Source organism: Strigops habroptila, chromosome W, assembly GCF_004027225.2.
Source record: "Strigops habroptila isolate Jane chromosome W, bStrHab1.2.pri, whole genome shotgun sequence".
In the NCBI taxonomy this organism is placed as follows: Eukaryota; Metazoa; Chordata; class Aves; order Psittaciformes; family Psittacidae; genus Strigops; species Strigops habroptila.
Window position 1 is genome coordinate 29,974,597 of NC_044301.2, and position 15,226 is coordinate 29,989,822.

The window sequence follows — 15,226 nt, forward strand, 5'->3', positions numbered from 1 at the left end:
TTCTGATACAGGCCAGGATGCTGTTGGCCTTCTTGGCTGCCAGGGCACACTGCTGGCTCATGTTCAGCCAGCCATCAATCAACACCCCCAGGTCCTTTTCCACCAAGAAGCTTTCCAGACACTCTTCCCCAAGCCTGTAGCGTTGTCGTGGCCCAAGTGCAGGAGCTGGCACTTTGCCTTGTTGAACCTCATACCATTGGCCACAGCTCATCGATCCAGCCTGTCCAGATCCGTCTACAGAGCCTTCCTACCCTCCAACACATCAACACTCCCAGCCAGCTTGGTGTCATCCGCAAATTTACTGAGGGTGCACTCAATCCCCTCTTCCAGATCATTAATGAAGATATTAAACAACACTGGGCCTAATACTGAGCCCTGAGGGACACCACTAGTGACCGGTCACCAACTAGATGTGACACCATTTACCACCACTTTTTGGGCTCTGCCATCCAACCAGTTTCCAACCCAGTGAAGAATACACCTATCCAGGCCATGAGCAGAAGAATGCTGTGGGAGAGAGTGTCAAATGCTTTACTAAAGTCCAAATAGACAATGTCCACAGCCTTTCCCTCATCAACCAGGTGGGTCACCTTAGGCTCTGAAGCACTCATGAAGCTCAAAGCCATGAAGTTTTCAAAACAAAGCCTATTTACCAGTAAAAACAAGCTTTGAAAATCTTTTGAAAAGATGGGGCTGGAGGAATCTTCAAACACCAGTTGTGAAAGTATTGTGCCTAGTGCCAAAGCGGAGCCAGATTCGCCTGCCTGTGTGTGTCCACGAGATGGCAGAGCGTACCATGCTGCTGAGACAGACAAGAGCATCTCCCAGGAGTGGGATGCACATATTCTAAAATTTCAAAACAGAAGGCTGGCAACAAGCATTTTTCCCTCAGACAGCTATGAAGAAAGAGGGTTTGGGGGGAGGTTGTCTTGTCTTTTATTTTTTCACCTTTTAATGGCTTTCCTTGCAATCTTTTGTTAAAATACTATTGATAGATTCCAGCAGCAAAACTCATGTATATATATTAACATCCAGATATCCAGAATATTCTGCTTAACTCATTAGCGGTGTCACTCTATGTCCTGTATACGCATACAGACCTGGATGTATACTGGAAATTAGTTCTAGATTCACATCCTATGTCTATCATACTTTACTACCAAAGGAACCCAAATTTCCAAAGCAGACTGCAAGTAAGACTCGCTACCTCTCTCAAACTTGGTGCTTGTGGTTCTGAGTTATCGGCTGGGCTTAAACCACGACAGTGCTCTTCACCCTGCTACTGCTGCTGAAGCACGTTCAGCAGCAAAACATTTGCATCTGAGCCATGCCAGAGAATGCTCAAACTGGCCCAGTCCTGATGGAGGATGCTCAGCCTGTCCCCTCCGGCCATGCACAGCTGCTGTAAGCAACCTGTGAACTCTTATACACAGACAGAACAAACAAGATTTTATGTATCTCCAACCCGAAAAGCCTTTTCTTCAGGATATGACACAATATAACTGCAGCATGGGAAAGACCCATGGAAGGTAAAGGATTTTTCTTCCATAGGCTCACACAAACATTTATGCCCTCACGCACTGTGCTCCACAGAACCATTTAAAGCAAGGGATAAAGACCAGCAAAAATCACTGTCGGCATTGCACGATTGCATTCAAATACAGTTAACAATGATATGTCAGGATTAAACCAGCTGTCTGCAAGTATTTCACTTGTCAACACTGAACAAGATAAATCCTCAACCGGAACTATCCAGCACCTAATTCCCACAACACACATATGACTGTATGTGCCTAGGTAAGCGCATCTCCAAAATACTGCAGCATTGCACAAGTCTGCCCAGAGGCACAACAAAACACCAAATCCAGCATCCCCACTTCCAGCTTAGAGGTGCCACACTAACAATTAAGCTAGATGTTAAGTTATATATTGGAATTAATTCACTGGAGTCAATGGACTCAACCTGATGTTAGGGTAGGATAGATGACAACCAGACCAGGAGGACCCAGCTTATTTAATAGCTGTTGATTAGAAAAGAAGTTAAACCCTAGAGACGAAAGACAGCTCCTCGCACCAAAGACGGTTTGATTCCTTATTTCCAATTATTCCCCAGGGAAAATAACCTTATTTTGCAGAATTACTGGGATCTGTATCAGCTGAACCCAATGTTTTCTCCCTATGACCTAAAGTCCAGACGTACCAAGCATAGAAGAGACTGAGCAGAAAGCAGCTGCAGGCGGTGCTCCTCCCTGCCAAAGTCAGCAGCACTTCTCCACTCCTTCCGCTGGTTTGAATATTTAGTGCCAGCTAGCTCACCCAAAAGAAACAGTAAGGCAGATCATCACGTGGTTTGTAGAATGAGCAAAGCTTTTCCTCACATGATGCATGAACAAGAAGCCTGGCAAGCTCTTTGCTCAGCACTGAAAAGGGTAATGCTACCACAGCACATGAGATGTCTCTGTCGTCCCCTCTGGAGGCAAAGAGGACACTTCAGCAAAACAATGCTAAGCATCCTCAGAAACTTGCCCAGCCCAGGACACTCAGCTCCTTTAAGGACTAAGGCTCTGGAAACTGAAAAATTATATGATGCTGACAAATTGACAATTGGACTTTTAAACTGAGGGTCTCATCTTGCCATTCCCCAACACCCAAGCATCAAAGGTCATTTAACCAGAACTACCGAAACTAGGCTCTTTAGAGAGATCCGGAGAAGGAACAGGCTAGAGAAAACATATGGGTGCATGACCACTGCATATGCACACCCCATAGGGAAAACATCTGGGTCAGCACACCGTCACTGCTGGCTTCCTGGCAGCAATTTATTTTGGAGCTGTGAGGGGGATTGATGCTTTTTGGAATCTCCTTTCCTAAAATATATAAGCCCTATGTACATGTACATATATATGTATGTGTGTATATATATATATACTGTCCTCAGTGTTTCACCTCCCAACAAAGACTACATAGCAACTGCCCTTGCCCAGCACTAAGGTTCAAAGCAAGGCTTGCTGACACCACAGGCATAATTGTCCATCACAAACCCCAAAGGACCGTAGCTCAGCGTATCCAGACCAGCAGCCTTCCCACTTTTGGGGAGGGTTTCCTAAGAAAAGGAGCTGTTGGTCTCCACTGTACCACGGGCAGAAGATGTCCTCATCACTTACCTGCCACACTGGAAGGACTTTCTCTATGTCATTCAAGTTGATGCTGTCATCATCCTCATATTTCCCTTTTCCAAGACTGTGGGAAGAAGAAAACTAATAAAACCATGTGAAACCTTGCTGGAGCCAAAGTTAGTTTTCTATTATGGCACATATGTTAATATGAAATTAAATGCTTTTTTCAGTCCTCTCCAGGTATACTATCCACCACAGCATTCAAATGCTTTGGTAATAGCAGCAGTGAGAAAACCAAAGGCAGTCCTGAGCAGTAGTGCCGGGTGATTCAATTCCTAGACCAAGCAAAAACAAAAGCACAGCCAATGTGGAAAAAAAAATTAAAATAAATGAGGACACAAAAATGTAATGAAAACTGTTTCCTTTGAAGCACTGCATATTTGTTTGTCTCCATAGGAGCTCCAGTTCCTCTGCTGAGAAAGGTGTCAGCGAACAAGCACAAGCATACATCTCAGACAGCAAACAGCAATCTATATAAATACAAATATACAATTTGAAACAAAAAAAATTTGGGTGAGAAGCCAAGCACTGACAGACAAAAAATTTAGCTGGCAGCTGAAGGAACTTCTTGTATCAAGAAAGGGAAAAAAACAATCCAAATATAATTACTAGCTGGATGCAGAGTTTGTAATGATACAGAAGAAGATACAGATACTATCCATTATATTTGAAAAGTCTGGCAGTCAGGTGAAGTTCCTGATGACTGGAAAAAGGGAAATATAACCCCCATTTTCAAGAAGGGGAAAATGGAAGACCCAGGGAACTACAGACCAGTCAGTCTCACCTCTGTGCCTGGCAAAATCTTGGAGCAGATTCTCCTGGAAAGCATGCTAAGGCACATGAAAAACGAGGAGGTGGTTGGTGACAGCCAACATGCCTTCACTAATGGCAAATCCTGTCCAACGAATTTGGTAGCCTTCTATGATGGGGCTACAGAACTGATGGATAGGGACAAAGCAGTTGACATCATCTACCTGGACTTGTGCATTTGACACTGTCCCGCATGACATCCTTGTCTCTGAATTGAAGAAACATGGAATTGATGGATGGCCCACTCAGTGGATAAAGAAATGCCTGGATTGCCGCATGCAAAGAATTATGGTCAATGGCTCAATGTCCACATGGAGAGTGGTGACGAGTGGTGTTCCTCAGGGATCGGTGTTGGGAACGGTCCTGTTCAACGTCTTTGTCAGTGACATGGATGGTGGGATTGAGCGCACCCTCAGCAAGTATGCCAATGTCACCAAGCCTCACAATGGCGGGAAGGGATGCCATCTAGAGGGACCTTGACGCACTTGAAAGGTGGGCCAATGCAAACCTCATGAAGTTCAACAAGGCCAAGTACAAGGTTCTGCACCTGGGTCAGGGCAATCCCAGGCACAGCTACAGATTGGTAGGGGAAATGATTGAGAGCAGCCCTGCGGAGAAGGACTTGGGAGTGTTGGTCGATGAGAAACTGAACATGAGCTGGCAGTGTGCACTTGCAGCCCAGAAAGCCATGTCCCAGGCTGCATTAAAAGAAGTGTGCCCTGGGTTCAGCTGTAAGAGTTATTTTTCTCCTTCTTAGTAGCTGGTGCAGTGCTGTGTTTTCAACATTAGGCTGAGAACAATGCTGATAACACACCGATGTTTTAGTTGTTTCTAAGTAGCAATTACTCCAATCAAGGACTTTTCAGCCTCTCATGCTCTGCCAGTGAGGAGGGGCATGGGAAGCCGGGAGGAAGCAGAGACAGGACACCTGACCCAAACTAGCCAAAGGGGTATTCCATACCACAGCATGTTACGCCCAGTATGTAAACCGGGGGGAGTTACCCGGAAGACCCAGATCGCTGCTCGGTCAGGCTGAGTATCGGTCAGTGGGTGGTGAGCAATTGTATTCTTTCCACTCGTTATTTCCCTTATCAATCATTATTATTATTGGTGGTAGTAGAATCATAGAATCATAGAATAGTTAGGGACATGGAACTGTTGGAGCAAGTCCAGAGGAGGGCCATGAGGATGATAAAGGGGCTAGAGCACCTCCCATACGAAGACAGGCTGAGAAAGTTGGGGCCGTTCAGCCTGGAGAAGAGAAGGCTGCGTGGAGACCTCATAGCAGCCTTGCAGTATCTGAAGGGGTCATGCAAGGATGCTGGAGAGGGACTCTTCCTTAGGGACTGTAGTGATAGGACAAGGGGTAATGGGTTCAAACTTAAACAGGGGAGATTTAGGTTGGATATAAGGAAGAAATTCTTTACTCTGAGAATGGTGAGACACTGGAACAGGCTGCCCAAGGAAGTTGTGAATGCTGCATCCCTAGCACTGTTCAAGGCCAGGTTGGACAGGGTCTTTGGTGACATGGTCTAATGTGATGCGTCCCTGCCCATGGCAGTGGCATTGGAACTAGATAAGATCCTTTCCAACCATAACCATTTCATGTTTCTATGATTCTAAAATAAGGTCAGTAAATATAGTCCTTCTGCACTTACAAATAGTTGAAGTGATTATTTTTGTTACACAAGAATGTTAATGCATTTTTTGTCAATTAGTGACAAGATATTACTAAATAATATATATCAGACAGAAACTTTGATAGCTGCAGACCCAGGTAGGGGTACCTAGAAGTAAGTAGCGCTTACCCTGACCAAGGACTTTTCAGTCTCATGCTCTGCCAGGGAGGAGGGGCATGGGAAGCCGGGAGGAAGCAGAGACAGGACACCTGACCCAAACTAGCCAAAGGGGTATTCCATACCACAGCACATCATGCCCAGTATAGAAACTGGGGGGAGTTACCCGGAAGGGACCAATTGCTGCTTGGGTCAGGCTGGGTGATGAGCAATTGTATTGTGCATCACTTGTGTTTTCTGAGCTTTCGTTTCTTTCTTTGTCATTTCCTATTATTATCATTATTTTTATTGTTAGTATTCTTTCTATTATCACTATATTTAATTTTATTTTAGTTATTAAACTGTTCTTATCTCAACCCATGGGTTTTATATTCTTTTGATTCTCCTCCCCATCCCACCCAGGGAGGGGGGAAGGGGCGGGTGAGCAAGTGGCTGTGTGGTACTTAGTTACCAGCTGGGTTTAAGCCATGACAATGAAATAGCGATTTTGATTTACAAAGGCAAAAATACAGTGTGCATATATATTTAAAAAAAGATAAAAAACTAGATATATTTATTTATATATTTTTATATGTATGAGGCAGGGGATGAGGAGGCAGGGGATGAGGAGGCAGGGGATAAGGAGGCAGGGATCAGGGGGATGAAGCAGCTTTCCTCTAGAAGCAGCATGGCTGAGCCTGAACTTCAGGACCATAGGCAGCTCTGGCAGTCACATTTAAAGAGGTGGTAGAGAAATTTCTTAAGAGTACTGGAAAAACTGAAGTGATGCATGAGCTTGCGAGATACCTGGAATGAAGAGAAAATATCAGCTACAAAAGGTTGTTTGAACTGGAAGATTAAAAGCACAGCAAGAGCTAATGCTGGAATTTAAAGGCGGACAAATTCAGGTCAGAAATGACATACAGTTCCCTGGTTTTCCTTAACCACTCCACTTTGATTATCCAGTATACCAGTATCTTCCAATACAATCAGATGTCTTCCTGGAGGAAAACGCTTCAGCCAAGCAAAAGACACTTGAGGTCAATCAACTTCAGGGCCTGTTGCAATATGACGAGGGGTTATGGTTTTAAACTAAAAGAGGAAAGATTCAGGCTGGACGTGAGGAAGAATTTTTTTACGATGAGGGTGGTAAAATACTGGCACAGGTTGCCCAGAGAGATGGTGGATGCACCATCCCTGGAGCCATTCAAGGCCAGGCTGGATGTGGTTCTGGGCAACCTGATCTAGTTGAAGGTATCCCTGCTCATTGTAGAGGGGTTGGACTACATGACCTTTGAAGGTCCCTTCCAACCCAAGCTATTCTACGATTCTATGAACTGGATGCAACTACATGGCCAACCTTGGACAAGTGATCAGACTAAGGAATAAAATGGTCCTTTCGGTACTTACAGCATAGAAAACACATACTGAATAGCATCTTTCCTTTTTTTTTCTATTAATTTTTTCATTGCAAAGTTAGCATGTTAAAACCCCCCACTCGAGCAAGAGGGAAAATGCTGAGCTAGCAGGTAGAGATTCTTGTAGGTTCAGCAAGCTGAATCACACTCAGCACAGATTTGGCATGAAGAGCTGATGAACGCACAACAGAGAAAAAATTATAAGTTAAAAAAATAAAACAAATTTTGCCTGTGCTTCCTCTATTCTAGTGCAGGTTACTATGATTTGCATCTTGGGAGATGTACTGCTTGTGCTGACAGCATCTGTTTAACTTTTCTGTGTATACACTAATTCTTACTCCATTTTTACAGCTGTAGTATTTAGGAGTGATTAAATATCTCACCTCCATACTGCCTTCTCTACCTATTTGCACCCTGGGCATTCACAGTACACCAGGAATCAGAGGCAGAAATAAAGCAGACCCTGCTGCATCCTCCCTGTACATAGCAGGTGTCACTGGTAGGATCATCTGACAAGTGCCATCAACTATGGAGCATATTTTACAGAGGGCACTTCATCTCATTCTTCAAAATGATCTGTAGAAATGTGAGTAAACATGACTAAGGCACTTAGTGACTTAGCAATTTAGTGTTACATTGTTCCAAATATTCTGAAAATTGCTGTTTATATAATTGCAGTAAATACAGATGCTGAACCTGGGCTGTGGTGGGATTGCTAGCCTGGTGTTTCTAAACAAGACGTGCAACCCATGCTCATGGCATTGGCCTGTACTTTGGCAAAACCAGCTTATCAACAGAACTTCTCTGAGAGAGGATTTCCACCCCTACATACAACGTGGCAATGAGACGTCACCTGCAATCTTCTCAACTCCATCTTTTAGACCCATTCTGATTTTTTTTCTTCCTCTATGCCCTGAATGATAAAGAGAGGAAACCCCAGACTATGACTGTTTCTCAATCTGCAGAGAATCTGCAGAGAAACGGTGATGTCCATCTAAGCAACACTGGTGATCCACTTGGTGCTAGCATGCATTTATTTGGCTTGACCAACCAACAACCAAGGAGGAATGCAGCAATATTGTGGAAGCCACTGGAGGCTGTCACCACCAAAAGGAGCTGTTTAATGTTTTCACAGTTTTATGGCTAGCAGATGGGGGATGAACACTTGAATCTACATGGATCATATTGATGCTCCCTCCTTCCCTGAAGTCTTGCTGGGGAGAACAGCAGAAGCCCTGTCACTTGTGGGAACTGTAACAGGGATCAGCACTAAGCCAGGATCTTTCCTCCAATATTCACAGATGATTAAATCTGAGACTTGGATCTAGAAGACTTGGATCCAGTATGGTTTAAAGACTGAATTCTACCAAGCAGTGCAAAATACAGTGACCATCTCTGCTCCATCCCAGAACTGGATGATAGAAGAGCCAGACAGACTGATTGTAGCATCCTCAAACCCCATATGTGGTCCAGTGCCTCTTCCCCATGTCCTCCACATGAGCCATGCCACCAAGCTAGTGTTCGTACAGCAAAGGAGAAGTTAGAGACCTTGCTGGAGAGCATGGTATCGCATACATGGCACTCACCCTTTTCTGTCTATGTGAGGCAATGGGTGTTTGGAGGTGTTTCGCAGCTTCCTGTGAAATTGGGTGAAATCTAGTTTTTCAGGTTGCAAGTCCCATGTCACACCACTAGGAGAGAAAAACAGGTGAAAACAAAGAAAGAAAGTCCACTACTAATTAAACACCACCCAGCTGAAGAGCAGAGGGCACATTGGAGTCTGCAGACAAGGAAAGCTGGTACTTCTGGAAGCACCACTCCCTTCCCCGGTACACACGGATGTGAGCCTCCAACCTTCACACTGCTGCATCATGTTTCTTTTAATTTCTTGTGGGGATTTTTTTGAGATGCTGAGCTCCTGCTGCTTGCAGTAAACCCCTAGTTTTGATGCATGATTCAGCATGATGCAGCACACACATTGCAAGCTATACTTGCTATCTATATGAAGGGGGTATCGCAACGGATAGTGGTCTGGTCCATGCAATGGAGGTGTTCTCTCTGGTCCTGCACAACCTGTCTGCTCCAATGGCCTGGAGCAAGTCCCAGGTGAGAACTCAACCCCTGCAGCCTCTTGCAGTGCTCCAGGCACAGAGATATGCATAAAACTGGACAGAAAGCATATTTCACTGCTTTCCCTGTGTTGAAGCAGCAGCTGAAGAGCTCTTCCCAGCAGCTGCGAAGCCAACACATGACTGCACCTCCAATTAATGGAAGAGTAAAATCCTGGAGTCATAGCTCAGAGCTGCTTCAAGTCTTGCCTGCAGAGCTCTCAGATGATTACAAGTAATTGTATCAGTACCAGTTTTGGATGTTTGAACCACAAACCCATCCAGCAGTCTCTCCTAAACACATAGGATGCTTTAAGTAGATTGATTGTGCTTAGTGCCATGGGTTAAATGAGATGGGGAGGAGGAAGAGCAGTGATGTGAGTACCAGCAGAGTACTCACTGGCACCTGGCTACTGGCAGAATGGACACACAGGCAAAGGCTAAGAGAGGGCATAGACCATCTCTCAAAGTATTTTAAAACCAGCTTACCTGAAGGAGTCAAAGGTGTTGGCAGCCCAGATGCCCGTGCCCAGCATGTCGAGTGAGCTCTCGTTGTTGCCATTCTAGGAGGGAGGGAAAGGTGGTTACTCGCCAGAAGGCACACGGCACTATCTGGACCACGGCACAGCCTCTCCCACCACCAGCTGCAGAGGTGTCCCAGCTCTGCACGTGGGCTCCTCTGCTCCCATGTGAATCCATGCTCACTGCAATGCAGAGTCTTGTCACCTGCTGCAAAAGTGCACCATGAAGGCAAGGAGTGACACAGTTTCAGCCTTGGGGACACAAAGCTGAGGACAACATGGAGCAGACAAGACATAGGCTCAGCTCTGACTCCAGCCCTGTCCTCCAACCCCACCATCCACAACCTCCAAGACCCACCACAGGCCAGTGGGCAGGTTGACATCCCAGCCATGAAGACACTCATCTTCAGAGTCACAGACCAATTGAGGTGGGAAGGCACCTCTGAAGCTCATCTGGTCCAACTCTCCTGCTCAAGCAGGGCCACCTACAACAAGGTGCCCAAGACCACATCCAGATGGCTTGTGAATATCTCCAAGGAAGGAGATACTCTTCACCAGCAGCTCCCAGAGCCTGCTGTCACCAATAAGGATGGGGAAAGCCATCCTGCTTCTTCAAGGAGTCATGGTGGCATGCCTTCTCCTTGCTCTAACAACAGGCTGGGGATGTCAAAACCCTACACTGTGTCACCTCTGTCATGCGCACCAGCAAATGAGTTCACAGTTATTCTGGTACACATCCCACCAACACTGAGGTGATGATTCCTTCCCCTGAGAAGCAAAAGCATCACAGTATAATCAGGTGGGAATTATGAGAATCCTCCATCAAACTGAAAAGCACCTGAAATTTTCCCATGAAGTTGCTTTTGGCAAAACCGACAACCTGAAGAAAGAATCATAGAATCATAGAATGGTTTGGGTTAGAAGGGACCATAAAGCGCATCTAGTTCCAACCCCCCCTGCCATGGGCAGGGACACCTTCACTAGACCCTCTAATAGTGATCATAAGATTCTACACTTACATCTTGTAGAAAGGGATTAGAATTCCTTATTACAGGAGTTGGAGAGGATGCAACAACTTTCCACATTCTCTCTCCATACACTGCTAAGCTAGTGTTTGTTGTGATTACATTCTTTCGATTCTCGTCCCCATCCCTCTGGGAGCTGGGGGGGAAGAAGGAGGGGGAGTGAGCGAGCGGCTGTGTGGTTCTGAGTTACCAGCTGGGCTTAAACCACGACAATGGGGCAGACACAACTTCTCTGGAAAACCTGTTCCAATGTCTCGCCACCCTCACAGTAAATAATTTCTTCCTAATATCTAATCTAAATCTACCCTCTTTCACTTTAAAGCCATTCCCCCTTGTCCTGTCACTACATGCCCTTGTAAAAAGTCCCTCTCCAGCTTTCTTGTAGGGTACTATAAGGCTGCTATAAGGTCTCCCCGGAGCCTTCTCTTCTCCAGGCTGAACAAGCCCAGCTCTCTCAGCCTGTCTCAATAGGAGAGGTGCTCCAGCCCTCTGATCATCTTCGTGGCCCTCCTCTGGACTCACTCCAACAGGTCCATGTCCCTCTTGTGTTGGGGCCCCCAGAGCTGGACACGGTACTCCAGGTGGGGTTTCACAAGAGTGGAGTAGAGGGGGAGAATCACCTCCCTCAACCTGCTGGCCACACTCCTTTTGATGCAGCCCAGCATACGGTTGGCTTTCTGGGATGTGAGCACACGCTGCTGGCTCATGTTGAGCTTCTCATCAACCAACACGCCCAAATCCTTCTCCTGCGGGCTGCTCTCAATCCAGTCTCCACCCAGACTGCATTTGTGCTTGGGATTGCCCCAACCCAGGTGCAGAACCTTGCACTTGGCCTTGTTAAAATTCATGAGTGTCATGCAGGACAGTGTCAAATGCCTTGCACAAGTCCAGGTAGATGACCTCAGTTGGTCTTCCCATATCCACCAATGCGGTGGCCCCATTGTAGAAGGCCATCAGATTTGTCAGGCATGATTTGCCCTTAGCGAAGCCATGTTGGCTGTCACCAGTCACCCCCTTATTATCCATTCGCCTTAGCATAGTTTCCAGGAGGGTCTGCTCCATGATCTTGCCAGGCACAGAGGTGAGACTGACCAGACTGTAGTTCCCTGGGTCTTCCTTTTCTCCCTTTTTAGAAATGGGGGTTATATCTCCCCTTTTCCAGTCAGCAGGAACTTCACTGGACTGCCACGACTTCTCAAATATGATGGATAATGGCTTGGCAACATCATCCGCCAGTTCCCTCAGGACCCGTGGATGCATCTCATCAGGTCCCATGGACTATGCACCTTCAGGTTCCTTAGATGATCTTGAATCGGATCTTCTCCTGCGGCAGGCGGTTCTTCATTCTCCCAGTCCCTGCCTTTGCCTTCTGTGACTTAGGTGGTGTGGCTGGAGCTCTTGCTGGTGAAGACCAAGGCAAAAAAGTCATTGAGTACCTCGGCCTTCTCCATGTCCTGGGTAACCAGGTCTCCTGTTTCCTTCCGGAGAGGGACCACATTTTCCCTTTTTTTCTTTTTATCCCCAATGTACCTATAGAAGCTTTTCTTGTTGCCCTTAATGTCCCTGGCCAGATTTAATTCTGTCAAGGCTTCAGCTTTCCTAACCCGATCCCTGGCTGCTTGGACAATTCTCTGTATTCCTCCCAGACTACCTGTCCTTGCTTTCACCCTCTGTAGGCCTCCTTTCTATGCTGGAGTTTGTCCAGGAGCTCCTTGTTCATCCACACAGGCCTCCTGGCTTTCCTGCTCAACTTCCTCTTTGTCTGGATGAATCACTCCTGAGCTTGGAGGAGGTGATCCTTGAATATTATCCATCTTTCTTGGGCTCCTTTTCCCTCCAGGGCTTTAGCCCATGGTACTCCACCAAGCAGATCCCTCAGGAGACCAAAGTCTGCTCTCCTGAAGTTCAGGGTAGCAGGCTTGCTGTGCACCCTCTTCACCTCCCTAAGAATCTGAAACTCCACCATTTCACGGTCACTGCAGCCAAGGCTGCCATCAACCTTTGCACTCCCTACCAGCCCCTCCCAGTTTTTGAGAACAATGTCCAGCATAGCCCCTCTCCTCTTCGGTTCCTCTATCGCTTGGAGAAGGAAGTTATCATCAACACATTCCAGGAACCTCCTGGATTGCTTGTGCTCTGTTGTGTTGTTCCCCCAACAGATATCAGGGTGGTTGAAGTCCCCCATGAGGACCAGGGCTTGTGAATGTGAGGCTGAGCATATCTGTCCGTAGAGGGCCTCATCCACTTGGTCTTCCTGCATCTAAAGTAAAGATCTCGCACTCATCCTTCATAGCCCCTTTACAGTCATCTGCCCACACGTCCTCCCTACAGAAAGCGGGATACCCTCTCCACCCTTTTCAGGCAAAGAAGTAAAGCAGGTTGGATTTTGCCATTCAAGACCATTCAAGAAATCAGACTTGTCTCAGACTCATATGGGATGGATGGGTAAATACATTACAAATAGGGAATCCTATATTACCAATTTCCCCCCAGCATTTCTTACACATATTCAGATTATTCATAATCTTGCACATATTGAGATTATTTAAATATTTCAGCCCAAATGGTCCCACTCTGGTGAAACGTGCTGGAGAAGGTGGCTTCCATATATTCTCCATCTTATATTTTCTGCCATTTTCAAATATTATTAATAATAACTGAGACACTAAAAACTCATAAAAACATTTGCTAATGAAACCCCAGACCTCCATCTGCCCATAAAGTGAGCAATCTTTTCCCAATGAGCAGGATGCGCATCCTCAGTGCACACTACAGATGGTCACACTTTGTGGCCATTCCCAGTACAACCACCAACTTAGACACCAGATACTCCAAACACAGCCACATTGCTCCCCTTTTTTGTCTCCTCCAAGGGGTCTAGAGTTTATGATTTTAACCTCTGGGGATCTGTAGGTCAACATGTCTCTGCACAGAAACAAACTACCAGAAATATATAAAATTCTCATGATCAATTATGGAAGATGAGCTTTTTATTTGAGGCAAATGTAAGCAAAATTTTCTCCCACCTAGGAGAGAAATTAGTTTTCTAAATCCTTAGAAGCATCCTCATGCAGTATAATTAAAATACACATGTTCAGGTCTTCAATTTCTCTTTCCATTTCCTATGGACATGGTATATTTTAATACCTGTCAATGAGCCAGCTACAATAGGATTTCCTAAGAAAGAGTAAAGTATTTGGGTTCAGGGAAAAAGACTGGGAACATGTAACCAGCTGCAATGAGACTGAGACAAATTAACAATAATGATATTAAATAGCAAACATTTAAGATAAGGTGGGTTCCTAATGCAACAGGTTGCATCCTGAAATTATTGCCCAAATTCAGCTCGGTACAGGACTTCTGAAGAGCCCCTTCCTGAGCCCTGAAACAAAGCATCGAGCAATTACCCTCCGATGCTCAGCTTGAAACCTGGATGCAGGTGGAGAACCTTGGCACTGACACCTCCTAATCCATAGAGTAAGCAGAGGCAGCACAAACTGTCCCACCCATCTCCCCTGCACCTCCTTGGCGCATCAGCTCATTGGTGCTCTACCAGTAAGCCCAGGCAGGTCAGCCCCAGCACTAATCCTGGGGAAATAATTGCAGCAATGGTTCAGGTGGTGCAGTAGGTCAGACAGGTGCAAGCATCTAGGCAGCAGTTAGATGCTCCCACCCAAATCTGGTCCTCCTATATGATGTCCCCATGACCCCTTGGAGACACTCCAAGCATTAGCCAGACTTCATAAGAATGGCACCAGGGCCAAACAATAACACACCCTGTCATTAAGTTGTGAGTCACTACAGTCATTTTGAGACATCCTTTCAGTCTTTGATGACCCGTCTTTATAACCAGTTTCTGTCTCGACTCACAAGGCTGGGAGCATGCTTTCTGTCCAAGTGAACCTGTGTTGCAGGGCGTTTACTAAAATGCTCACAGCATGGTACCAAGACTTAATAAGACTTTAAAAAAGCCAATTCTCAAGTCCAGGGACCAAAAATAATAAAAATCATTGCATGCATTTAAGAAGTGATTTGCTGTCAGTTCCCCCAGGACTGCAATTATAGCCATAAGCAGTTTTAACGTGAAGCTCCCAATGACCCAACCCTCAGCTTCAGATAATCGTTTTCACCACGAATGGTTTAGTACTGCTGAAAATTAATTAAGCCACTAGGAATGATGGTTGAGAGACACACTGACAAGAACAATGTCAATACTCAGAGAGATCAGAGATCCGGTAAAGCAGATCCTACACGCCGTATGGTTTAAATGCATGTCCATAATCTCTGTCTTCCAGCCCCTGTGAGCACACATCATCTCCACCCACCACCACCCAACCCCTCCAGCTGCCCACACAAACAGAGAGACAGACCACACTACTGGCCGCATGAACTC

At 45.9% G+C, this 15,226-nt stretch overlaps 1 protein-coding gene across 1 annotated transcript in view; it reads right to left on the reverse strand.

Moving 5' to 3' along the window:
* LOC115619001 (CBP80/20-dependent translation initiation factor-like) overlaps positions 1-15,226 on the reverse strand; it is a 135,787-nt gene that overhangs the window by 94,638 nt on the left and 25,923 nt on the right. The window contains exons 3-6 of the mRNA XM_030511018.1: positions 9,777-9,850; positions 8,766-8,870; positions 3,165-3,240; positions 2,603-2,617 (exon numbers count right to left, since the gene is read on the reverse strand). Of these exons, the coding sequence (XP_030366878.1) occupies positions 2,603-2,617; positions 3,165-3,240; positions 8,766-8,870; positions 9,777-9,850 (270 nt within the window). The remainder of the gene's footprint in view (positions 1-2,602; positions 2,618-3,164; positions 3,241-8,765; positions 8,871-9,776; positions 9,851-15,226) is intronic.